At 31.7% G+C, this 26,848-nt stretch overlaps 2 protein-coding genes and 1 long non-coding RNA gene across 3 annotated transcripts; all 3 read right to left on the bottom strand.

Annotated features, from left to right (window-relative positions):
- Window positions 1-757: 757 nt before the first annotated feature.
- Window positions 758-19,226, bottom strand: LOC134257524 (multiple epidermal growth factor-like domains protein 10). Its single transcript, XM_062740130.1, has 9 exons — window positions 19,100-19,226; window positions 16,264-16,401; window positions 15,046-15,171; window positions 4,519-4,656; window positions 2,732-2,872; window positions 2,384-2,521; window positions 1,780-1,920; window positions 1,457-1,562; window positions 758-1,338 (listed from the first exon to the last, which is right to left on the bottom strand). The coding sequence occupies exons 5-9, from the start codon at window positions 2,832-2,834 to the stop codon at window positions 1,185-1,187; spliced, it is 642 nt and encodes a 213-aa protein (XP_062596114.1). The 5' UTR covers window positions 2,835-2,872; window positions 4,519-4,656; window positions 15,046-15,171; window positions 16,264-16,401; window positions 19,100-19,226; the 3' UTR covers window positions 758-1,184.
- On the bottom strand, window positions 6,574-14,897 carry LOC134257525 (uncharacterized). The gene is made up of 4 exons (XR_009989937.1): window positions 14,577-14,897; window positions 14,129-14,319; window positions 13,392-13,509; window positions 6,574-6,929 (listed from the first exon to the last, which is right to left on the bottom strand). It is a non-coding gene; the product is annotated as an uncharacterized LOC134257525 (long non-coding RNA).
- A 268-nt stretch (window positions 19,227-19,494) lies between the features above and the next one.
- On the bottom strand, window positions 19,495-26,575 carry LOC134257523 (uncharacterized). The gene is made up of 3 exons (XM_062740128.1): window positions 26,383-26,575; window positions 20,365-20,607; window positions 19,495-19,782 (listed from the first exon to the last, which is right to left on the bottom strand). Exons 1-3 carry the CDS (start codon window positions 26,573-26,575, stop codon window positions 19,517-19,519), a joined length of 702 nt encoding a protein of 233 aa, XP_062596112.1. The 3' UTR covers window positions 19,495-19,516.
- Window positions 26,576-26,848: the final 273 nt, after the last annotated feature.

The raw sequence follows: 26,848 nt of genomic DNA, 5'->3' as shown, positions 1-26,848 counted from the left end.
TTCGTTTTAAACATATTTAGAACATGTTCTTGGGTATCTATATTACAAAGATATATAAATTCGGTATGCAGGTGTTGAATGTTTGAAACATAAGGAGATAACGAACATTATTCAAGATCATTGCTGATTAAGAAAGGGTAGTTGACAATTGTAAAATTGAAGTCATCACTTTTATCGAAGAGCTTGGACTTTCTTTACAATGAACTTTGTTTTTCAGGTAAAAAATCCAAATATGAATTAAATGTTTCAGACTCTGTTGTGGTTTTTATGTCAAGATATATCGTATCGACATAAGAATGGAAATAACATTCATGTGTTAATTGACAATACATCGTCGCTATACCTAACTGTCGAGTTGAATGTCACCTTAAGTCTTTTTTCTTTTCCAGCATAAGATTTTGTACAATTTCTGCTTTATAATCATACAAATATAGATCTGCTGATAACAGAGTGCAGTTGGTAACCATAGGAATTATCCAAAAGATTGTAAGAAGACCTAATTTCCAAAAAACACTTAGATATTCGTAATGAGAAATTCAAGCATCTTTTGACGTCAATTTCATTTTGATTTAGAGAATAATCATCATGTTTTTAACAAAATGATTTTGCTAATCACCAATTACAAGGTAAGTAAATATATACGAGTTCTATTTTTATTGAAAAAAAGGTGTCTATGATAAAAAAAAAGCCTGGACTTAAAAAAATATCGATGAGAATGGTTCTGATTACAACTTATATTTGTTTAATTCAGCAACTTATTTAGTGGAATTGAGCATTCAAGAAATAGATTGTTTCCTTTTTTGTCTTCTCTGCTGCCTCCGTTCCCTATTTGTCAATCAAATTTGCAAAAGTGTTGTTGGTTTGCCTTGTCAAGATTGAAAAAAATCTTCATATTACGACATCGTTTCGACGTACTTCCTTTGCACAATTAATATTATGGACACAGTATACGTTTTGGCGTTTTGCACATTTCCTGATTAGAAAAATGCTAGACATCACATGTGTAAATTGTCCTAATATGGGCAGAATGTAGAACTCACCAAAGCAGTAGTCAAAAATAAAACATAAACCATTTACCATACAGACAAAATTAAATTTCAGTTCAGAAAAGAAATCAGGATAATATTTAGAGAAAAAAATATATATTCCAGTGAGTACAATATCCCAGTAGAAACAACAGGGAACTAATTTGTAGGTCGTTGGCCCAACACTCCAAGTTCCTGATATTCCGAGTTTGAAGATTGTATTATTGTATCATATTTCCCCTCTGTTGTCTTCATACTGTTTACTTTTCCTTCTTTGTACTTATCCATCGTTTTCAACTGTTTTACGTTGCCTCTACAAATAATTAGAAATGAATAATTCTATAAGTTGTTGAAAAAGGCTACAGTTCTCACAATATAATAAATAACTAATTCTTAATGTAACAACATTCCGAATTCCTACTTCAATGTACCTTAAGTGGATGACATAGATTAACATTAGAACGTTAACAATTACACTGATGCCGAGAGTGCCTCCGATGAAGTAAAGTCTTATATTGTTTTCATCTTTCTCCTTCACTGTTGGCAAGAAAATTATTTTCATATCATTAATTAATTTTGTTTTGTTTTTTTCTTTGGTTCTACAATCTTGAAAAAAAAAACATTTTTCTTTAAAATTGTTCTTTTAAGTTATATTAGTATAATAGGCAGATTAAAATTTAACCAGGTTATCAGACAAAAACAACAACAAACTTTTTAAACTCACAGATATTTCAACTTGATTAATAAAATTTACCCTCTAAGCAATCCAGACCCATCCAGCCACTTTTACAACCATGTTTGCATACACCAGTCACGTGGTCACAAATACCTGACACGGAACAAAACGCACTACACTTTTGGTTACAGCCAACTCCATATGACCCGGTCTGACAAACTATAATAATAATAACAAAAAGCACACTAAAATGATTAATGTAGTCTGGATACCACAAGTATAAAGAAGTATTTTATTTTACATTCAGTTATTTATTCTTCTAAAAAATGAAGTAGAGTATATTTACAGAAATAAAATCTTCATTATGATTGATATAATACATTTCAAATGATTTTCGAGACGGACGTTGAAGACCAAACTTTCAAATTGAGTTTATACCAATTCAGTGTGTTTTTCGTAAACATCGACACAATAATTATTGGTGGTACAGTTTTATTATACAACACATAAGTGAATGTTGATAATTAAAAACAAGCATACAAATAAAGTAGGGATAATTTATTTTTTTTCCTTTACTATAGATTAAATACAGTATCTTTATAATATGTTCAACATTATGCATTACCTTCAGTATAAGTATGTATTCAATCTAAAAACAATGATTAACATATATAAAAAGTACCATCAGTGCATGTAACACCAGAGTACCCTGGGTCACACCCCATAAGACAAGTTCCATTGATATGATGACATTGATGTCCATCTAAGCAATGTCCGCACTGGAGACTACAATTCTCCCCGAACATATCGGAATTGCATTCTAAAAAGTTTTTATATCAATAAATTCTCTCTCTCCTTTTTTCTGTCTCTCAGTTTCAGACTTATGAATTTAAAATTCGTTTAACGTATGTTAGAGTAACTTTATGTAGAAAAAAAATTGTTACTTATAACAAATTGAAAAGAAATATTAATAAAATGAAGTATCCCAAAACCCATGACCAAAGTCAGACCCTTTTTTGCTGCTACATACCTAATTCACATTTAAGCCCTTTCCACCCACTTTTACAGCCATCCTGACAAGATCCGGATTTACGGTCACATTTATGAGAAAACCGACAATTCTGGGAACACATCTTCACACAGTTTGTTCCATATTGTCCATCTGGGCACTCTTATTAAAAATTCGTTTTTGAAATATAGATATAAAATTTACTGTTTTGTTAATTAGTTCATACATCATCTACATGAGTATTACCATTTAATGCATGCCATTTTTTATATATTTATATTTATGTAAATAAAACATTTATAAGTTGGGGAAATAAAAATATCAGCATTCTTGTTTAAAGTCAATATTTAATAAGACCGTGTAAGGAAATAAAATTTATCATTGAGTCAGATGCTTACTTGCGATTTACGAGGGTTGTTCGAAAAGTCCTCGGACGATATCAATATCCGTTATATTACTTACTTTAATCTGAAATACGTAAGCACAAAACAATGTGATAAAATATTTATTTCGTTAAGGTGTGAACATTTATTCCATTGGATTCATAAGAAATCAATTCACTCCATTTCAAAATTAACGGGTTTGTACCCGCGGAGCAGACTTAATGGCATTGTAACGTCAAACATAGTCTCAAGTATTTCTAAAAATGCTATCCTTATACATTTAAAACTGTATAATTCAATGCTTTATCATTTAATCCTTTTTTAATAGTTGACATTCATTGTTTCCGTTGTATACATGTAATTTCCGTTGTGAAGGTTTAATTTTTTTCTATAACTTAGGTAAGTAAAGGTATCCGTTTTCCCTCGCGTTCCATTTTAGAAAAAAAATGTTCAGATTTTTACAGATAAACCGTTTCTTCACATATTTTCTCCATCCGATACAAAGTCTCTACCTCTCAGATTCCACATGTACTATTATTTTCCGTACACGTATGGACAACTCGTTTGTGATATTTTTTTTTATATTCCTCCATTCTTTTAGAGTATATTTTCCAAAGTGAAAAACAACATTGCATCGTTATCTGCTGCTCCATGACGTTCTAAAACGTCATCGTTTTTGTTGTTTTCAACGAGAACAACCTATCTTCTCAAGCTCATTTCCTTTCAACGAAGGGAAGTATTAAGCCATTATCTGCAATACAAATCTGTGAAACAATTTTCAATTCGATTTTCCAGGCTATTATTTTTTTTTTTTATTTTGCTCCATCTTATGGAGAATATGATATTATTTAGCGTATTATCTGTATCTTACTAAGTTTTCACCTGCTCCGCGATCCGATGTCTCATGTTTAAAGTTAGGATAAGTTTTGAATAAATCGTAATTTTCAAGAAAAGTCATACAGATCATTTGAATTTATTAAAATATCTTCCGAAATTGGATAAGATATGATGTCAAATCAGAAAAAAAAAATTATGACAGAAGTCCATGAACTTTTCAAGCAACCCTTGTACATACTTATTGTAAGTCTAATATTTACACACCATATAGATGACGGATTTTTCTACTATTTTTCGATGACAAAGATCACACGGTGGGTGTGAGCCGTCAGTAGATAGTGCTTACACCTCTATGGCACCTGATCCCACCCCTATTGCTTCCGAGGTCCACCTTTGCTATGCGCCTATTGCTTTTTGGACTTTTGATCTTGAATACTGTTCGTTATCTCCTTCCTTTTCATTCATAATTTAAGAAACATTTGAAAAACTTTTTTCATAAGTAAATGTAGATCTATCTATTTACTCCTCTAAGACATTAATTGAAAAAAAGGTATAATTTCCTCAAGACAAATTAAACAAGAAACTCACCATTGGCACATTTTTCTCCATAGACACCAAGATCACATCCATTCAAACAAGAACCGGTTATATGGTGACATTGTTCAAAGTTCAAACAATCTCCACAATTACTGGAGCAGTTTGTTCCGTAATGTCTCCGACTGCATTCTAAAGAAAAAAAGCGAAAATCCTAAACACTATGCTTATGTTAATTCTGTATCAGATTTTGACTCAAATGCATGTTTTGTTGATTTTTCTATTTCGAACAAATTGATCAAAACTTTTTATTGTACAAATACCATGGTAATTTGAAGATAAATAAGTACAAAATTATAACTTATAGTTCTATTGCACACTAAAACGTCACGTCGGGTCAAAGGTCATAGGGGAAAATTTTTTACATCCGGGTTCTTATGCCTGTAAACATGATAATCATCGAACGAAGACAGTTTATTATACCCGCTTGTAACAACTAATTAAGCACGGAAATTGAAAAAAATAATAGCAGTCAGATAAAATATGTTCTAAGGTTACTATCAACAGTTCAAGATTATAAAGCTTCATTCAATTTCTTAAATTTGAGCTTGTGAAATAGGTGAGAGGAACGTAACGAAATTGTCTGCTCTCTACTTTCATTTTGCTTTTTTTGTCTCTCACACTTGTTAGGAATTTGATAGCTACAGAGCCTGTAATGCAAAAAATGATTTTTTGCGCATTATTTGGGAAAATTTCCAACCTTGTTAAATTTTATACACCTTTTAAACCTTAATAATCAAATTAAACATCTCTATGTACAAGTGATAAACTCGCTGGAATTGGAATTTTCAGTAATCTCTCACTGAGCTCAGACAATTCAAATCAAGCCAGTTTATCGCTTGTAGAGGCTTATATAAATGGTTAAGAGGTGGATAAAATAAACAAGTTGGTTTAAGAATGTATCTGGAATTAGGGGGTGAAAGGTAAATGATTTAATTACCATTAAAGTTGAAAAGTGGAGAAATTCTCCCAAATACTGCGCAAAAAATCCTGCACTGTAAATTGCACATTTTTTGCATTACGTGATCAGTAGCGTGATGGTCAAAGACTTATATATAAAACCATAACACTACAGTTCTGCATCTAGGACTCTGATTTTTATGCCACAAGCATAATTCATTTACAAGTTTTTATATCACTACATTGCAAAATTCCTTGCATCACTCCAGTAGGGATGATCAATTTTGTGTTGAACTGTTGGGGAGGTGAAGCTATAGCTGCAATAATGTAGTCCTCTCCGATTTTTTCAATCGCTGCCCCCCAAAAGGGAGAGGGCTACATTATTGCAGCTTGTAGAGCTGTAGTGAAAAATGTATAGCAGCTTTAGTGAAAATGTATAGCAATGAACTCTGGCTTCTTTGATTTGATAGAACCTCACGAAAGTGTCATGGCTGACAAAGGGTTCAGTAATGTTATGGAAGAGCTAAAACTTTCTCATGGAAATTTGCTTGTTCCACCAGGAAGGCATGGTATTGCAAAGATGACTGCATATGATGTTCAGAAAACAGATGAAATAGCAAATGGAAGAATATATGTAGAACAAGCCAAAAGACATATTAATTCTTTCGCTTATTGAAATATGAAGTTCCTGTTACAATTTGTCAACATTTATGGGATACACTCAAAATTGCTAGTGGAATATGCAATCTTTTATCCACCCCTTCCTAGGTATGATTAAAATGGTAAAAAAATAAGCTATGAGGAATTTTTTCTCTTCGGAAACATTTATATTTTAAAATTTTGCTATAACAAACATGAAATCAGTATATGACAATGCTTTAATATATACATTACACATTTGTCAACACATTGTTGACATTGTTAATGTCATTCTCAGAAAGTTCACATTTTATGGTACTTATGTCTAAATGTAGTACACTAAATATGACAAATAATCTTTTTCCTTAAATTCAGTTTGAAATATCGCCTATTAGACCCATGTAAGAAGATTGTGAAATCAGACAATTGACCTGAGAATGTGTATTTTTTTTAAATTAACAGTCAATCTATTACAAAATTGTGTGATACTGTTTATAAAGGCAACCCTTTGTTACTTAAATTCAGTAAAATACAGGTATATTAATAGCAGTTTATTTGAGACAAATATTATTTAAAAATAAAACATATATAGCCCAGAAATGGAAAATTCACAGGTAAATATGCATATTAACCACAATAAAAAATGTAGACTCCAACTATTGGAAGATTGAGCTTTAGTACTGTTACTTATATAATGGTAAAGGGATGGATCTTGATGCTAGTGTCAGATTGTTAAAATGATGATAACATAGATTTCATGTAGTATTGTTGGACGTCGATCTGTAAGCAATCCTCCTCAATCATATCTGCTCCGGAAGCATGTGGTTCCTTCTCCTTGGCTTGGTGAGGTGGATCAACATCTAGACCTATAATGAAATTTAACACATTATACCAGGCATAAATCATTACTAAATAATTTAACTGTTTAACTTAATATAAAAAGTTTAAGAATAAGTTCAAATAGTTGTTGATTCATCCTGCTGGTTTTTATTTTATTATTCACTGAGGAACCTTGATGATTGAGATGAATTATTCAAATTTGGGGTAGAGATTTCTATCAATGGTGAAAAAATAGAACCTTCATGATCATCATGATTAATAAATATATATATAACATTTTTGAAGAAGTTTTCCCGTTATATCACAAATATAATATTTTTATCCATATGCCCTGAAATACTGCCGAATCACGCCGGTGTAAAGACCAAAAATGACCCCCATCGAATAATGACCGGGGGGTCATTTTTCAACGACAAAAAATGACCCCCACCCGTAGAAAAAAATCATTTTTTTGTAGAAAAAGGGTCCTAGGGGGTCATTATTTTATATATTAGTCCTATAAAATAATGACCCCCATAGAAAAATGACCCCCTTTAAAGTGATACAAAATATAGACTCTTTGATATCGTTTTTACAGCGAAACAAATTTTTACATTTTCTGTAACCAGAAAAATACAAAAAGTCGTATGAAATAATTAAGAGATTCACGTAGTCTTTCAGTGCTAAAATCGTGTTTGAAACGAGATTCTTTAATTGTCAAGTAAATAAAATTTCTTTTTAATATTCCTCCTTATAATGTTTGCTTAAAGAATGATATTCCACTTGTTTTTAGAAATCAAACCATGCAAAAATCAGGTTTAAAGACTCTTTAATAGGAAAAATTAAATTTTCCGTCATTTCAACTTTTAGTTTGTTTAAGTATGGCAAATCCTATTTGACAATGAAAGAGGAGGAAATTTTTACCCCCCCCCCCAAAAAAAAATAACATTACGTTAAATCAAAACCAAAAAAAAAATAATAATAATAAATGAAAAGCAAAAATATAAATAAAACTCTATACCTTTCAATAATTCTGAGAAAGGCTCTAGATAAAATATTGAAATGAAGTTAAGCCTTCACACAAGTACTATCATATCATAATTTACTTCACCTTGATTAAAGCATACTTTAAATGTTGGTGGAGGTATACTTGAAAGTATTGTGGCAAAGTAACAATTAAAAATTAGTAGAATAGTAGATTATTTTTAGCTTATTTTTGATTCCTTCTTATAGACAAATAAAGGTAGGGTGTTTTTTTTTTTGCTTTTATTCAATATCAACTTCCTCCTAAATAAGAAAGGGGTGGGGTAAGTATAAGACCTAAAAATATGTTCTGTAAAGCTATAGGCTAGTGTAAAATACAGTCATTCTAATGCAAAAACTATACATGTAGACATAAACTTTTGATTTAGCACACAGTATCCATTACATTTCTTTTAACGTAGAACCTACTTCGTATGACATCATAACTGGTAAATGTGTTAAACCTGTGCTAACCCATTAAGACGTCATAATTAATTCTATGCCACTTTTTCCCGTACTTGACAGCTTCAATAATCAAAGAACTGAAAGCACTCATGGGAGTTGAACGTGGTGTTAAATAAAATCTATGATCGGGAGGTTAAGTGAGTGAACAATATTATTATTTCAAATAAAGACAACTGTTTCAGATTTTTTGAGTTGCAAATATTTTGAGAAAGACATTCAGAGACATTGAATATCAAAAAATGCAGGGCCATATTGTTGCCTGCCTACATTAGTCCTTTTTTATACCCCCTACTTGAAAAGCGGGAGGGTATTTATTAATCTGGATTTCCGTCTATCTGTTTATTACGCTTTAGGTTTACCCCTCTCTTATCCGCAACTCCTCTTACACCAGTGAACGAAATTTTCATAGAATCTTTATTACATATTGCCATTGTGCACCTTCTATTACTTTTCCATCCTACACATATTTTGGGTTTTACCATTGCAAAACATGGACACTGCCATTATATTCATATTAGAGGCAGTTGATCATTTATATAATTCACTGCTCACAGACTTCAAATTTGTAAGATATTTTTCCTTGGCACCTTTACCCATGTGTTATGAAAATTTCAGTTTCGCAGGAATAATATCAATGTTGATAAAATGTGGATTTTAACACAGCATCCTTTTATGAGCTAAAAGGTTGTTATATAAAACTTCTCTGTGAATATAAAATTTAATGTATTTCAATTACACGAACATTATACATGGAGTACGTCAGAACTTAATCTTTTTTAATATTGTGAAGAAAATAGCAATGCCAAGTTTAAAACATATATTTAATGACCAAACATAAAAACAGTGGTATATGTGAGAGTTTGTGTGCGTACGAGTTATCTGGTATGTAAATGAGGTTTTACTTTTATTAAAAAAAACTTCATTTTGTTGTTTTTACGAAATGATTTTACGAAAACATCAGTGTCCGTTTTTTGGTTTAACATTTTTAACAGACTACTAGATTTACCGCTTTTGGCAGGTGATACTGCTGATTTAGTAACGAATACGCATGTTTCCTAAAGTTTTTATGCATTAATGAATTCATTTAAACAAAGAAAATGTTCATGAAAAGTTTGAAGAAATTTTGTGCACCGGTAAAAAAGAAATTGCTAAAAAATCCGGGACCGTCGGGCGTCAGGACGACTATACCGCTTGCCGTTAGTATGTAGAGTTGTCGATCGTATCTTTTTCAGTGTATGTCGCCACACAAAAAATGAGTTCCATTACGTAAAACTTTTGAGGTTCTTTATAATTTAGTTTTACTTTGAACGAAATATAATATTCAAATAAGATATAAAAATATAAATAAGATTACTTTATCATTATTACATTTACTTACATTTCAAATTATGAAAATTAGATCAATTTAGGAGAAAATGACATGAACTATTTGTTGCGGATGTTTATGCATGTTTTCTGTTGAATATCATCAGCCGACACAGTAGCCTCGCTTTCGGCTCTATATAATCAACACAAATTACTGCGCATGTTAAATACGTGATGACCATGGGAGATTGAACATAGTTCAACTCCCAAAAATGGTAGAAAATACTGCATTTTGAAATTCACAGAATCCAATCAGGCCAACATAATCTTAATTCAATTCATATATTTCTTGGTTTATAATGCTTAATGGCAATATATTTCTGGAATAAGAGAAAATTTGTAGGCACCTTTTATTTACTAGATCTAGACCTGAAGTTGACAAACCCAAGACTATCTAGTGTAATGAAATTACAATGTACATACAACTTTCGTAATAATTTGAATGCTATGTAACCATTTTGAAGGAATGCATAAATCGTAAGAAATCTTTAGTTGCCAGCTATATAGTGTAATATCTTGATGAAATGTGTCAAAGATGAACGTGTTGTAGATCGTTTGATCGTGTGTACATTTTTTTTATATCTATAATGAAATGATGTGCATTCCTTTTAACAATTATTTGTTACCTATTCATATTCTTAGTGTTTGATTACAATTTTTCTATTAAATATGATCTTTTTAAAGTAAAAGTACAATTTCTGATAAATATTTAATCTGAAAGTAACCCCAAACAGTCATTTAATTATTAAATCCCGTGTAAGTGCAAAAAGGTCAAGAATATGAGTATCGGTATATAGCCTATCTTTCATTTGTTAGAGGGGAAAGGTATAGATTTTAATCATTTTTTGTAATCATTTGGCTATATCTTCATCATATTGAAGATTGAAAACATTGTGACAAAGACTTCTAAAAATATTTACAAACATAGGGTGAATAATTGACTAAAAATAATAGAGTTCATTTGACTATTTTTTTTTTAATTGTGGACTTATCTTTTATGTTAATTGAATAAAAAAGAAATTATTCTTATCAAATATTGTTTAATATTATTCAGTTAAAAAAGTTTATAAACGACGATGTTTGAAGAAGTATTTTTGTGATTTTTCATATTCCCTTTATGACAAGTACCCCTAAAAATATTTGAAAATGTGAAGTCGCAGTATGTAAATACCATACCAAGTTTCACTGCCTGTTCTAGATTAAAAAACAAGGAAACATATCATGATATCTTAACTGATTCATAAGCAAGTACTAATTTATCATTTTGAAAAGTTTGAAAATCTTGTGACAAAGACTTTTTCGACATAGTTTCTACCTTAATTCTTGTTTTACTCCACCCTTTTACTCAGTTCTGAGTATATTTTTCAGAGAATTTAATATGAAAATCAGAACAAACATTTTCATTGTTGTAACGTCTTCTCTATAATGTATATTAATATGAAAAATTAATTGAAGACCATTTCTTTTTATGTCCCCGTAATCGAAGATTCGGGGGTATATAGTTTTATCGTGTTCATCTGTATGTCCGTCTGTCTATCTGGCGGTTTGTTTGTCCGCAAAAACCTTAACCTTTACCATAACTTTTCATTTATTGGAGCTATGACTTTCATATTTAATATGTATATTCCTTGTGACAAGACCTTACTTTGGGTACCACCAAATTTGACCTTTTGACCTTTACCTTGGTGTTTTTCCCATTTTACACAAAAATGCAAAAATTTTTCTTTGGTCATAACTTTTAAACGGTAGATACTAGTACTCCCATACTTCAAATATGTAGTTTTTTGGCATTACTGTGACCAAGTAATTACATATTTTAATTCATATATTTATTTAGGATAATACCGTACTCACTTTTGTTAACTTATTTCTTATTCGATTATTGAATTAAGTTAGTATGATTCTAACATTTTGTAAAGGCTTTCGTCGAACACTCTTTGTAATCTCATTCCTGACTGGCGTATTTTTAAAATCAACTCAATCCACTTGCGCAGTAGGTCTGGGTATAAATACTCATGTTCGATTGAAATTACTTGTCCCGCCAGCCAGTTTTCAAGGTCACACTTCTCGAGGCCGTGCTGTCCGTAAAGGTATTTTCTATTGAAATGCTTTTCTTTTTCATAACTTGTTATTTTTCTCATAATTTATTATTTTCATTCTATTTTGTTATAATTTATGTATATTCTTTTTATAGACACATTCCATTGTCCTTTGTTGCTGTTTGATAAAGATTCAATCTAAACGTGACCTGGTCTTGTTACTGCTCGGTTACATTACCTTTCATTGGATACTAAAAACCTTGACCTATTGACCTTGGAGTTTTCCGTACTTATGATTTTTTTTTTACCTTGGCTATAACTTTTGAACGGTAAGGGCTTGGGTATTCATACTTCACATATGTAATCCTTGTTACATTAAACATTTTCTTAAGAAATCATCAACTTTGAACTTTGAGTTTGATTTACCTTTCAAAAACTTATCCTCAGCCATTACTTTTGAACAAGTGGTGCTAGGGCTTTCCTATTTTGCAGTTGTATTTCTTGTGAGAAGAACCTACTTTGGGTAACAATATATTTAAATTGCATTTAAGAAAAGTTTTTTTCTGTCAGTTCGATGATTTCCACCATCAAAAAACAATGTTTACCCAACCCTTAAGGCTTGATAAATCTTTTACTCCTTTAGATTCTGAATCATTGCATTTACCTTAAAATATAGCTATAATTGTATAATGTTATGAGATCAACATATCATCAGTTTATTCCCAGTAAGCTCAGGTGAGCATTTTGGCCAATATGCTTCTTCATCCAATTTTTTTTTGCCCCCTAAAAATTTTAGCTTTAATCTACAGGGGGTCATTTTTCTACGGGGGTCATTTTTCTTCACGTGGGTTCTGCAAATTTTTAGGGAAGTGACACTTTTTCTACGGGCAAAAGGGTCATTTTTCTACGTCGAATAATGACCGGGGGTCTTTTTTCGCTGTCGAAAAATGACCCCCGGTCATTATTCGATGGGGGTCATTATTCGTCTTTACACCGGATACAGTTATGTTCCCCGGAAACAGTTATATTACCCTCCCGAACACAGTTATGTCCCCTCGCGTGCAATCATTCTGCATATTAATTACGTCGGGTTCGAAATTCAGAGAGGCAGTTGCCAAGCAAACGTAAACAGTTCCGCGAAAGTTAAAAAGTCAAGGCAACGTCTGCGATTTGTTTATTTGAATTCAGAGGAATTAGATAATTCATTTGAGGAGAAAAATTCTTTAAATACAACAAAGGTTATCAACACAAGTGTCAGCATACTGAAAACATTCTGGCATGAAACAGGACGGAATATTTCGGAATTTTACTCAACGTACATATGTGTACATACTGTTCAATAAATATATTCGATGATCGATTTGGGTTCAATGCTTAAAAATGTTATATACCATATATTACATGGCTTAATTCTCGGGCAGCAATACCAGAATATTTGCCCCGAGGTGACAGGAAAGCCCTGGAGTGTTATGTCGCCCTCTGCCTGCGGCATCGGGCGACATAACACCCCAGGGCTTTCCTGTCACCTCGGGGCAAATATTCTGGTATGCTGCCCTAAAAGCCATGTAATATATGTATAATATATGATGTGATACAGATTGAATTGTAATCTGTTACCTTTAAATAAACAAGCATCGGGTAAGGTTTCTCTAAATGCATCTGAAAAGGTTGCTTAAAAGTTGACCTCCTCACTATCCTTAATCCTGCAACATGATTGGTACATGTTTGTCCAAACCTATATTTGAGAGCAGAAGAAAGCATTAATTAAAAATACACTTTTACAAGAAGAAGGATCCAAACTTGAAAGTAATTTTGAATTCTTTATAATAGTTTTAAAATATTGATGGAGATTCAGTGGGATAAAGAGCTACTGACCATTCAACCCCATTGCAAGGTAAACTCAAAAGTACTGCATGTATTGTACATGTCATATTATTACGCATTCAACTATCATTTGAGAAACAAAAATATACATTTTTTTCCAGCAAATCACTGTGTCTTTGAGTATTTAAACACACAGATGGTCAATATCAATTTTAACATGTATGAACTGAATTGAACCTGTACTTTAACATGTTATAAGAGAAAAAAAATATATAACTCTACTGGTATTTCAACCCTGAGGAATAATAACAATAATAGCGAGGTGGTGCAAAGCACCACCATATGTCATGCTCACCATGCTGTTCAAGTACAGAAGGCAGACTTAACTTCCCCCGTATCTTTAACACAACACAGCACAGCAAGCCCACATAGACAGAACGTTCTATTGTTAAAATGATATTGTCCTACGCACCCGATGTGGTGAGGTCTTGTACAGAGAAACAGTTATATTAATTTAACTACAAACTTACCCTGTATGAGGCTCAGAACACAGGCTCTGTGAGGGGTACATGCGGCACACAGAAAGCAATATGGACTGGTTCTGTCAATAGGGTGGTAAAACACTTCTTTCAGTGACAGTCACTGGCTCTGGAAGTACTGGTAGGCCTTCCCAACTTTATATCGGTTTAATGTTTCTTTGCCCTCTTTTTCTGTCTCATACCTTACCAAAATAATCACTCATATGAAATTATGTACACAAGTATATATCTTCAGAAGTGATGGGAAAGCAAATGAAACCATAATAAAGCTTGATTACTGATCATACTGTTAAATATTGCAGCTCATTAAATTTATACTTGCTACAAAACCATCTTGATAGTCACATACTGTATTTCTGTATTATGTGTATTCATAGTCAAAGTTGATATCTTTTTTGTAATGTCTATTAAATTTTTTTTTTTTTTACTGGATATATACCTCATTAAAAACACTGTTATAAATCGGTGATGAAAGTTGATGCCCAATTCTCCATTCCAAGCTTTGAATCTTGCCAGGCAGTTTTCATACACTGATACAGGCCCTAATGTTAACTCGCGAAGCTCATACAGTCAGGTTATGTTTACATTGGTTTATTGATAAAACTGCCAAGTCCTCGTCATGCTCATGGTCCTGTAATTCAGTCTTGTCCTCTGTGTCCATGATGTGGAAAAATTGTGTCAATATATGTGTGTAAAACGTATCAAAAATCCAGTAAAATATCGAAAAAGGTAACAGAAATTCGCAACATCAACAAGTGGCATCCATATTGTTTACGCTGGTTTTTTCCCCTATCAACTTTGACACGCATACATAAATAGGTAAATCAATATGGCGGCTCTCTGTGTGCAATAGAACTATTGCTTCTGGGTATTATGAAAATATAATCAAAATTTGTAAAAATGTAAACCTTTATTGCACTCTGGACCACTCCACCCAGAATAGCAAGGTCCGTTACATATTCCCGAAAATCGGTTGCATGAGTCACAATGACACACACCTTTGCAATTCTCTCCATAGTTTCTTCTCAGACATGCTTGCATTTCAAATTGAATTTAAGAAAAACAATTATTAGAAAATTGAAAGGAAAATCAATGGAACTAAAGACATTTTACACCTTGACACCAAGGTAATATACAATTCTCAGAAACAGAAATTACGTTAATCAATGCAAAAAAATTACTCTTTTTAATTTTACATTCAGTTATCTAGGTTATTTTTATTCATAGGAAAACCGTGACGTTGTATGCGGTTTGTAGAATTATCCTCTTGAAAAGTTGTTTTTCTCACACAATCCAGCGCATTTAGAAAAAAATACCATAATCACGAAACAAGAGACAAGTATCTTTATGTATTAACCGAGTAGTATGTGTACTATGTGCAATACTCATGTTCAAATTATCCCTTTTATAACATTAAATAAAATACCAAAACCTTAAAATGATATGGGGCCTACTAAATAAGAGAAACGAATAATATAAAGTAACACAAGAATATCAGGCCCTTAGTTTGTTTTTTTCATACTATTTGATAGCTGTAGACATCAACTTTTACTATATATCGTACTTAATTTGGTTATGATTTAATTTTACACACAGTAATACATATCAACAACAGATGCATTTTATCATTACTATCACTGTATTAATACATTGATAGTAATGATGTCATGTACCTGTCTGACGTTATATTACAAAATGACGACACAGTTTGTACGCATTTTGAGTCAGTTTGTTTTGTGATGCAATTTTCTTAACAGTGATTATATCGTATTGCTACAAAAGAAATGGAAGTTGAGAATTTAGAACTTCACGTCATCACATTTGATAATAATAAGATTGCAATGTTAGGCTACCATAAGCGTATTTTTCTTGCAAAATATGAAAAAACCTATGTATTTCAGAGTTTGTCTTTTTTTTTTCAAGAAAACATGCAACCACTACATGGAATACAGAATAAAGATTCACGTAATAATTTAAGATTGATTCATGAAGGTCCTTGTCGATAAACCGGCACGTTAATCCGAAGAACAATATAAAAAAATAGGCCTGGTAACAAAAAAGGAAGCAATACGTTTGAGAAAATGATTTGGAGCATTTGTTGCAATTTTACTTTTAAGAATACGTACGTCTCAAACATTTTTCCCCAAAGACGCCTTTACCACAGCCTCTTTCACATACTCCGTTTATATGATGACAAGTTTCATTATTGCTACAGCTTCCACATATTTGCGAACAGACCTCTCCATAAAAAGAAGGACTGCAGGCTAAAGATAAAAACTTCAATTTTTAATCAAATTAGATTCTAAGCCATTCTTTCTCTGTTCACATAATAAATTCCTTTTCCAACATGAGAAAGGAGTAAATATTGTACGAGCCGATTTTGGCCCCTATCAATCAACATTTTAGAATGATATTAAGATATGTTTAATTGATATTTATTTTGTAGAAGAGATTATTTTAGAAATTATATGTCCAATATATTTTTCACATTTATAGGCACTCACTGGCTGTAAATGACCTGATAAATAATGTTATTTTGTTATCTAACAAAAAAAAGTCAAAAATATGCCTTTTTCTTGATGGGAAACATAGAGCGCAGTTTAGAACATGAATAATTTTTCTGTCACTAATTAGTATTGGATAGATACATCTTTGGTAAAAATTTAAAGAATGTTCTAGTTTGCGCTCAATATTTTCTGGAAGAAAAACTGCTTGAAAATAAGCAGTTTTATACAACATATGCTAAAATAGCGGGAAAATGTTTACTTTATGATGTCATATTTCTAAATTAACGGTATTTTGATCAAATTGACAATGACTATAAAGGTCGCATGTATAGCGGTACAGATTAAAGCTATACATATATTAAACTTAAGATAATCATTTTATGGGGCCATTTGAGACTCTTATCATATATCACTCTTTATGTTGATTATGAAAAATGTAATCTACAGATAATTAAACTGAGTGTACTTTAAGGAATATTCGCAGCGCTGCCCTACAATACACGGTCAATGGGAATCGAAGTTAGATACAGTTAGCACAGAGAAAGTCACTTTTTAAAGTATTACTATTTCTGCAAAGCACGTGAGTAAACTCTTAACCGACGGATTTTGTCTCCTAACCGTACAAGAACAAGGCGCTATACCGCTCGGCTCTTTAAGCAAGTCAACAATCTTGTGTTTTATACAATGGAATTCCCACAGTACTGCCTTAGAATACACTTCAAAGAAAATGAAAGTGAAACAGTTTATTAGAATATTGTTGTGATGATTTTTTTTCCTTTATTATAAACCATATTTTACAACGACTCAGAAATCAAGAAAACAGCTCGAAGTGAAGAAGTAGAAATATAGTAAAAGGACACAATCAAATTGACAAGGATACCTTCTTCCCTAGCCCAGGATTGAACTCTTAAACTCCAAGAAATACGGGAACAGTACACTAGACCGTTGTACTACATAGGCAAATCTAAAGTTCTACTTTTATTGCATATGGAATTCTCTCAAAGGTACATATACTTAATATTTTAAATTTTCGCAGAGCGCAAATTAAGCGATGTATCCCTAAAATTGATATTTTGTTTGAGCGAATATATTCTGAGATTTTTAAATTTCAATGAGGAAACAATTACGAAAAAAATCCAATTAATCTAAGCGACTTCAGCACCCTCAATGCCCTAAAAATCCAAATAAACCAATGTTCATAATTCTGCTTATATTGAATATGCATGTAATTCTTTTAATCTTACAGTGGCTGGAACGTTATTGTTGACAACTTACACGCACGATCACGTTACACGAACGATTCCGCACGATTAACGCACGATTAAACCTGTTACACGAACGATCTTTCACGTTCACGATTCTACACGTTACACGATCTTACACGATTGTTAACGCAAACGCACGATTCTTCACTCAAAATAGTTCAAAATATTTAGGAATCAATATTTTCAAAACGAAATACGGCTTAATACTTATTTAAGATTTCAAAGAATTATCAATATTATTTCATAGACTTTGAAGAAAAAAACGGAAAATGATATTTCTGTAACTAAATATATGCAAGACTTAATATTTTAGATTAAAAATAATTATTTCTAAGGTAATTCTCCGATAAAAAAAACGGATTTTGTACGTTCTATTAGACGATGTACATGTACGTGGGTCATATAATTTGATTGAATTGGATATCATGATATGCAGAAAGGGGGATACGATTGAACAAAAATGGCAGCATGGAATGACTTAAATTATAATTACAAATGTTATCCTTATGTTTCCAATGATTCAATGTCTGATAAACTTGCCAATTATTCAACTTTTTTATTTGCATAAATTTAAAATTAATTAATTACAAATAAGCTCAACAGATAAACACCGATAATCAAAACTCCCGAGAATCATGCCGTGTCCATGTATATTTGTCGACTAACTAGTTATGTAAACATTGAGAAATGTTTATTTCTTTGTAAACAAATATATTTATTTTCAATGAATTGATTTCAAGATTATCTTGACCACAATAAGAAGTAAATAATAATTAAAATCAGATTTTTCAAAAAGGCGTTAAAGATCTAAGTACGGTTTATCACTATGTTGATCGCGCTATTTGACAAGAACTTAATATTGTACGACTTAATATATTGCTTCTTTACGGGCGATAATTAGTTCGTTCTGCATTCTATTATGTAAATTGCGCTTTTTCATTTTATTTAAATTTTAATTAATAAATTAAGAAAAACAAACAAGGGAAATGCTTATTTTACAAATAATATTCCGATAAAAACTTACAAAACGAAATTTACACGATACTAAACGCACGATTTCGCACGATTAAAAACGCACACGATTGAGTCTGATACACGAACGATCTTACACGTTAAACGAACGATCACTCACGATACACGAACGATTCTACACGATTGGTTTGTCAACAATAACGTTCCAGCCACTGTACGTAGTTCACACCTATGCCCCTGGTACCCAGGTTTACATCCCTGACAAGCACCTGTCTCTATGTGACAATAACGACAGTTAATGTCAGGACAAGGGGAGGAACAAGATGATCCATAGACTCCTGATTTGTTGCAACTTAACAATTGTAGGGAATACACAAAAATTTAGTGGACATAATGTTCCTTGTTAATTTACATGTATAACATGTATATTCTCTTTGAAAGCTGGTATAGTGTGCAAATTATTTTGCTTGTAATTTTTTCCTACTACAATTGACTGAAATCATTAATTTATAAGTTCTTTGATTTGTAGCTTTATATGAGTTTAGGCTTGTGTAAAATTCAAAGAGATATATTGAATTTATAAGTTTCCAAACAATTATTAATAAAAATGACTTAATTATGGAAGAAACGACGATTTACCTACCATGGACCTCCAGTTCACATAATTCGGTGTGTGCGTATGAAGACAATTCACTGGCATGTGCATGTGACATCTGTGGTCTCTCGTTATAGTAGATGACATATTGTCCATGTACAGGGCAAGTTATGTTGACAACGGCTGGTATCGTAGCATTAGTATACATTGTGTCATGAAAGCATAAATGACCATCGTGTCTGCTTGTTGTATTCGATATATAGACATAAAATCCCAAAAACCTTGCAGTGTAACCATTTGAAGGTCCTTAAAACACGAGGCAATAGTAAAATTAATTTCTTTAGCACCTAAAATCTCATAATTTGAAATGGATCTCACTACATATCAGCTCTTTACAAAATTAAAAGAAACAAATAAATTGTCAAATGTTCATATATCAAGCTACCACTCATTTGGATGCAATAAAGTTCTAACAAAATTTTACTTTTTTCTCAAATTTTGCAAAGAATTTTTGAAAAACTTGATATTCCGAAATAAGGGGTTAACGGGTTCAAAAAGCCGTTATGTTGATTTTTTTTTCTCGTCAATTACCATATAATATGTGTTTTTGTTAAACTTAGATACAATTCTAAATAGTTTAAAAAAAATGGTGCATAAACAATTTAGGCTATGAGAATTTTTGAAAAAAAAGATATTTTGAGATTTTTTAATGATATACATGGACAGATACAAAAACTTTTTTTTTCGAGGAAAAATTCAAAATATTCTCCTGGAAAATTAATAGTTTCGATTTCTGGATGTGTTAGGATAAATCCGACCTATTTGTGATGATTTTTCATGCAGATACATTTCGTTATCCAAATAAAGTTTTAAAATGAGTAATGTTACCCCATGGCGCATTATCTGTTCTGTAATATATCTTGATATCATGGATGCTGTGGATAGACTTCAAGTTTACCAACCAGGTGGCGATTTTGTGTCCATTATCTGATAAAGTACATTCTCCCCCAAAGCCTGAGAGGTTCGTCTTTAATCTGTCTACTGCTTTCCCAGAATCAAAAAGTGAATGCGGAAAGATGTGACTTATGTACGGATTAGATTGGAAGGTGGGTTTACCTAAAGCTATGTTTTCTGAAAAAAAGAAATTTTGAAAATATTGTTACATCTTACGTACTTTTATTCTGACTTCCATATTTATATGAGAACTCAGCTAGCTTTTGGACACCCATAGAAAGTATGCCTTAAAAAATTCTTAGAAAATGGATATAAGGTTCGATTTAATCTTAAACAGGATTAGTTTTGATGAATAAAGATTCACCTATTTATGTACATGTATGTATATGTTAGGTCTCCTCTTTATTTTGCAAAAGCAACTTAACTTGCCTCAAGAGTCTGATTGATCTTGAAAACAAGAAAAATTAAATAAAATACATAATTCCCAGAAGACATCTTCCAATTGCGTGTCGATTTACATGGCTTCATACTTCCTCAAGGTGCATTTATTTCAACATTGACACCAAACATGTCCTTTTGAATAATATATGAAATTAAAGATAAACTCTTCATTTCAGAAACATGTTGAACAAAACAAAAATAAAACAATGTTAACACAATGATTGAAATAAAACCATTATTAGAATATAAATAAAAGCAATCACTTACCATACCCATATGTATTATGTAGAAGAGTAAATAAACATATAAATATGCTGCGCAACATGTCGGTAGACTGTTACAAAAACAAAGCGGAAGAACATTTAAGAGCGTATACCACAATCCTTGGTTGTCACCTGTAACATAGTGTTATGTAAAAATCGATATTGTTTAGCCGTCTTAAATAGAAAAGTTTTACTAAAGGCCTATACTGATTGCATAAAACGTCTTATTCATAAAAAAAGGTTATAATGTATTTATACAATGGTTGTCTGGAATAGATGCAAGTATTTAGACATTTTTGTTTCACAAATGCTATTAAATTATATATATTAAAAAAAACCCGTACCAACAAAAAAGTCGTTTTCAAGAGTCCTACGAGGGTCGTTCAATAAATAATGCGACTTGTGCTCTAAAAGTAAGAAAAGTACGTAATGCATAATCTTAACACCTTAACAGTTATATTTCCTCAATACATTCCAATTTACTCTTTACTTCTGTCTTTGAATCCATGTAGAGGAGTCCTCAGCACGTTATTATTCTTTTCTCTTTTTTTGTAAAAATTGTAATAACAAAACATTATATAACATAACAACAATTAGCATACCTATCCTAGGGGATGTCAAAAAGACACTCATGAATGTCATTTCCCATGATGTATCTAACATTATAAAAATGGTACCTGTTTTAGAGGGTAACAGTTGAAATTGACAGCCCAAGGAAAACCATTGTCAACCGACACGTCAAAACAGGCACCATTTATTTTATTACACTGAATGTCTTATTTATGTAGGATGTCAGCAAAAAAAAAAATTGCCCGATCACCTTTACGTTTCAGTTAGAACGCTTTCAAACTCCCCGCTACTGAGTAAAAGATTAACTGACCTCTTTATTGTTTTTATGATACCCTAAGAGTCTTTTATCATATAATGTTTCGTTATTTCTGCACTTGCCGTCGTTTGTTGTTTTCAATTAGGCTACATCAGACGCAAGCTTTTAGTGACGTCAACTTTATTCCGGTTCTTTCAAACGCGCAACTGACATTTTGAGAATTCTACGCACATAAATTCCACGCATGTGACATTACAGTTGTGTTACCCATTGTCACGTGTGTTACTAAGGCTGAGTGTAATAGAACGGATTGTTAACTGCGTCTAAACCAATCAGATTTTAGTATTTAACATAAAAATATAATAATGCACAATAATCCTTTTATTGTTGTTATGTTTTTATGAAAATAAAGATTTCAGAATGGCTTAGATTGAGCTAAATTGAGTGATGGAAAAATTCCAACCACTTTCTTTCCCTCACTCTTATTTATTTCTTATAACTTAATGTAACTGTGTTGTCAGGCACAAAAATAGCCTGCTCACCGAAATTTTGACTACCATTTTAGGAGATCTATTTAATTGTATGTGACGATTTTGAACCTAAAGTGCAACTCGAACTGCTGAAGTTGGGACAATATAATCATAATTAAAACATGTGTTATGAATATTGACTTTTTTCGTATTCATAAGACTTCTTGACAATTTATGACATGCTCCCCATTTCTACAACACAATATAGTTAGAGAAGGACGCAGGCAATTTCGCAGTAATACATTTACGTAAGGAAATCAATTCATTCGATTATTTTAGGAATAACAGTGTACACAGATTGCTGCCATTCATGCAGCAACTTTAAATCTAAATCAACCCTAAAATAACGATATACTTCATGCATTTTCAAGTAAGTAAACTTAAACTAATATTAGAATAAACAGCACCAGTAGGGCAGAAAAAACAGTAATATGTCTTGGCATTCTTGTATTGGCGTGTGATGACTGGTCGTCACGAAGAAATCGAATACTCGATGCAAATTCTTGGACACACAATGTATACAAAATTTCGTAGCTGTTAAAGTTTTCTTTACATTTCAAAAATACTATATTTCTGTATTTTCTTTAGGTGTCTACCCATATTCGCTAGTTATTTCAAGTGTAAGGACGAAAAGTAACCCCCGTAGAATATTTACCAGGGGTCATTCTTCTAAGTAGAAATTTGACCCCCTGGTCTACGTAGAAAATTGACCCACTTATTTTGTAGAAATAATTGCCTATGGGGTTGTTTTTCTTCGTGTACATTGCAGAAAAATGATCCAGTAGAATAATGACCCCTTGCCATTTTTTGATGCAAAAACATTCGTTTTTGGTGAATGCATAAGGGTAATATCAGTCAGTCTTATGATATGAAGTGTACATGTACATTTCTGATAGATTTAAAGCTTTTGTAACGAAATAAAGCTGTATTATACATTGCATTAATAAAACAAGCTGTTTTTTTTTACCCATTAAAGGAAAACAATATCTATTAAAATGTTTTAAGACTATTAGAATAAAGATACGAGTATGCAAAGATTTATTTATGTTTCCACAATTGTCATAATTTTTATCTTTAAGAAAAGTCATTTTCTAGCTGGTGTCAGAAAAAGGAACTAAAAAGAGTTTTCATATGTATATCTTTGATTTTACCCTGGATAAATAATTTGCAAAAATCAAAATATAGTTTTATTTTTCAAAAGTTTAAAGCTCTTGAATTTTGATCCCTACTTTTAAAACTGGCACGAAAAGCTTAGGAAATTAGATATGATAAAAAAATATTTGGTTTTCTATGAATGAAATTTCAACATTCCCAAAGAAAATAAGGGTGATTTAATTGTTAAACTATTTCTCAATTAAATTGCCTCTTAACGAATGAAACCAGAAAAACATAAAGATGTTAGCTAAAGATTTTAAAATGTATTTTGTCGTTTGCTAGTGTTAGGAAAACCTTAACAAAATGGTGGTTATAGCATACAAAATGATTATCAATCAATTTTATTAATACTTCTTAAAGAAAATGTTTATAAATTGAATTGAATGTTTTCACATTTAAAGAATATTTTACTTTACAAAATGCTTAGACGATTAAATGCTTAGTAATTTAACAATTTCTGTCCATGTAATTAAACATTTTCACGTATCATGTAACGCATAACATAGATATATTTTTGGTGTACAGAAAAATTTCATTCCACCAGATAGACTATTACACTGTATACTCACCGTATATACTCGCCTATGAGTCGGCATATTTTGGGAGTTAAAGATTGGTCTAAACTCTGTGTCCGACATATAGGCGAGTCATAAAGATATTGGTATTTTTCTGGAGGCTAAAGGTAGTAGCTTCTTGCATTTCCGACGATTATCAAAGGAAATGTCTGGATACATAAGATAATTTATGCATTCTTAGATTTTATATATAAAGTACAAGTATTTACATATTTTAATAATTCTATTTGTATTTTAAGTGTTTAAAAATAATTTAAGATTAAATATCAGCGTCATTTCGAACAAATATTAAATGACACCAGGTTAAAACATCAATGGATTCACTTGTCACCAGATTTTGGCAAAAATTGTACCGACTTATAAGCGGGTCAATAGGAAATCCCATCAAAGAACGTCAAAAATACAATCGACTTGTAGGCGGACCGACTTATAAGCGAGTATATACGGTAATTCTTTTTTTTTCTTTTAAATAAAATTACACATCTGAAAAAAATACAGCGTTAAAGATATTTTTTCGACATAGAATGATAGTATCTTAAAAATGAGTTCTTTGATGATTGATGTTAAAAGAACAGTTTTCACATGCGCTGTAATTTTCATCTTATTGGCAGATATCATTTATAAACAGTTTTCTGCTCAGGGTACTGACCGTGCTTACTCTAACAAGGTAAATTCCCTGGCAATACAGTAGGAAAATTCATAATGTTCTCTGTGTTAAGGACCTCTTATAAGTAGAAATTTTAATTACAAAAAAAAAGATTCATAAAGATAAACTGTATAGTATATTACTTATTGAATGACCCTTGTACATTGTATAAACTGTCTCTATAAATAACATTTTCTACGAGTTTACGTGGTTTATATAATTTATATTATGTATTATAGTAATTAATATTTTCATAAAAAAGACCCAACATTTATAGCGCCGTCATTTGTTGGAATAAAAAGGGGAGTTTTGTTGATAGCTTTTTCATTGCCGGAAAAAAATAATTCCAACTTCCTAAATAACACGTTCAATTTTGTAAAAACTCACCTCATTTCATCTTGATGAATAAAGTTTCGTAGACTAGCGTGTTTGGTACGATCGTTTGTTAAAAAATTATATATTTCTGAAAATTATTAAACTATTTCAAACTATTAACGATATATGATGAATTGAAAGATAGTTCAAAATTGTTTACTGGAAGCTATATTCCCACTTAGCCAAAATTCTGAATTTCTGATTCTCATCTAACCAAAATTGGGATATTCACATCTGAGTAGTCACCTGTTTATAGTCTGTTTGGGCTTATTACCTGTACTTATTACCTGTGGTGTATACGTTCAATATAAAAATACTTATAAAAAAATAATTGATTTATGATTGATTTATTAATTAATCAGGTTCTACATAACTATTAAATATTTTAAAATACATACCGGTACATTTATATCAATATCATTTTAAACGGAAAACTGAGGATCAAGTTTTATGTAGAGAGAATTTAAAAAAAAAACGATTTTCGTGGGGGAAAGTGAAAAAAAAAAATTAAATCATCCATTTACAGAGAGATTTTTTTGTTTGACAATACACTGAAATAAATGAATGTATTTGGCACATTACTTAATTAAATCTTTTCGATAAAGAGATTATACATACTCAGAATGAAAAGAAAAAAAAATGAGTTTAACTTCTTTTGCCGAAATATTTGTACTAAATAGGAATTACATGTATACTTGTACTATAAAAAAAAATAATGGCATTAATTTATTCAAAATTAAAAGAAATCAAATGTATGGAAGATTAATTTACCCTTATACCAAATTAATCTCATTTAATTGACAGAAGCACATATAATACCGTTAAAACTAATAATGGAACGAATTATCAAAAAATCTAAAAGTCGTCTTGGTACGAGTTAATTAGTTAGTATCCTTCCGCTTCCGCCACTCAGAAAAAGAGAGCGCGGCAAAAAAAATTTCCATTACAAATTTTTATCCAAAGAAAGCGAAACAATCTGCAGATTCCAATCCTCAGAAAATGCCGCCAGTTAGAGGATAAGTGACGACGCGGTCCAGGAAGGATCAGGACCGTAACTTTGTGTCGCCAGGCAGAGGACGAGGGATTCGGAGGCGGACCAACTAGGACAATCGCCCCCCCCCCCTCCCGCACGAAGACCCACCAAATACCAGACCAATGCAAAGGGGAAACTCGGCAAGGAGAACAACTACGAAACCAGCCACAGCAACGGTGGCAAACCCTATGCTTAGCACAACAGATCTTTCAGAGGGCCTAGACGAGGCTGAGACCTCGAGCAAAACGGGTGAGTCGAATATTTTGAGCCTCCCCACGGCAAATGAATTATCTCTTAACATAATTAATGATGAATTCGATGCCCCCCCCCCCATTTAACATCTCAGACTACCAACCGGCCCAGACCCCCAGCTGTATAGACCCTATCAGCGCCCACGTCCCCATGAAAATTAAACAAAAGATTTGGGAGGGAAAATTTATTGATCTATCAATATTATTAAAATCGGAGCGGGAAATTTCGGACCACTTAGACACACAATACCAAATACAAATACGTCATGGCACAATGTGCCTTGTTAAGCAAAAAACACGCACCTTTTTGTCAATTTACAAAT

Source organism: Saccostrea cucullata, unplaced genomic scaffold (assembly GCF_032062105.1).
Source record: "Saccostrea cucullata isolate Sc308-1 unplaced genomic scaffold, CSIRO_AGI_Scuc_v1 ctg920, whole genome shotgun sequence".
Classification (NCBI taxonomy): Eukaryota; Metazoa; Mollusca; class Bivalvia; order Ostreida; family Ostreidae; genus Saccostrea; species Saccostrea cuccullata.
The sequence above is the reverse complement of the archived record's forward strand: the minus strand, read 5'-3'. Positions and strand labels throughout refer to the sequence as shown.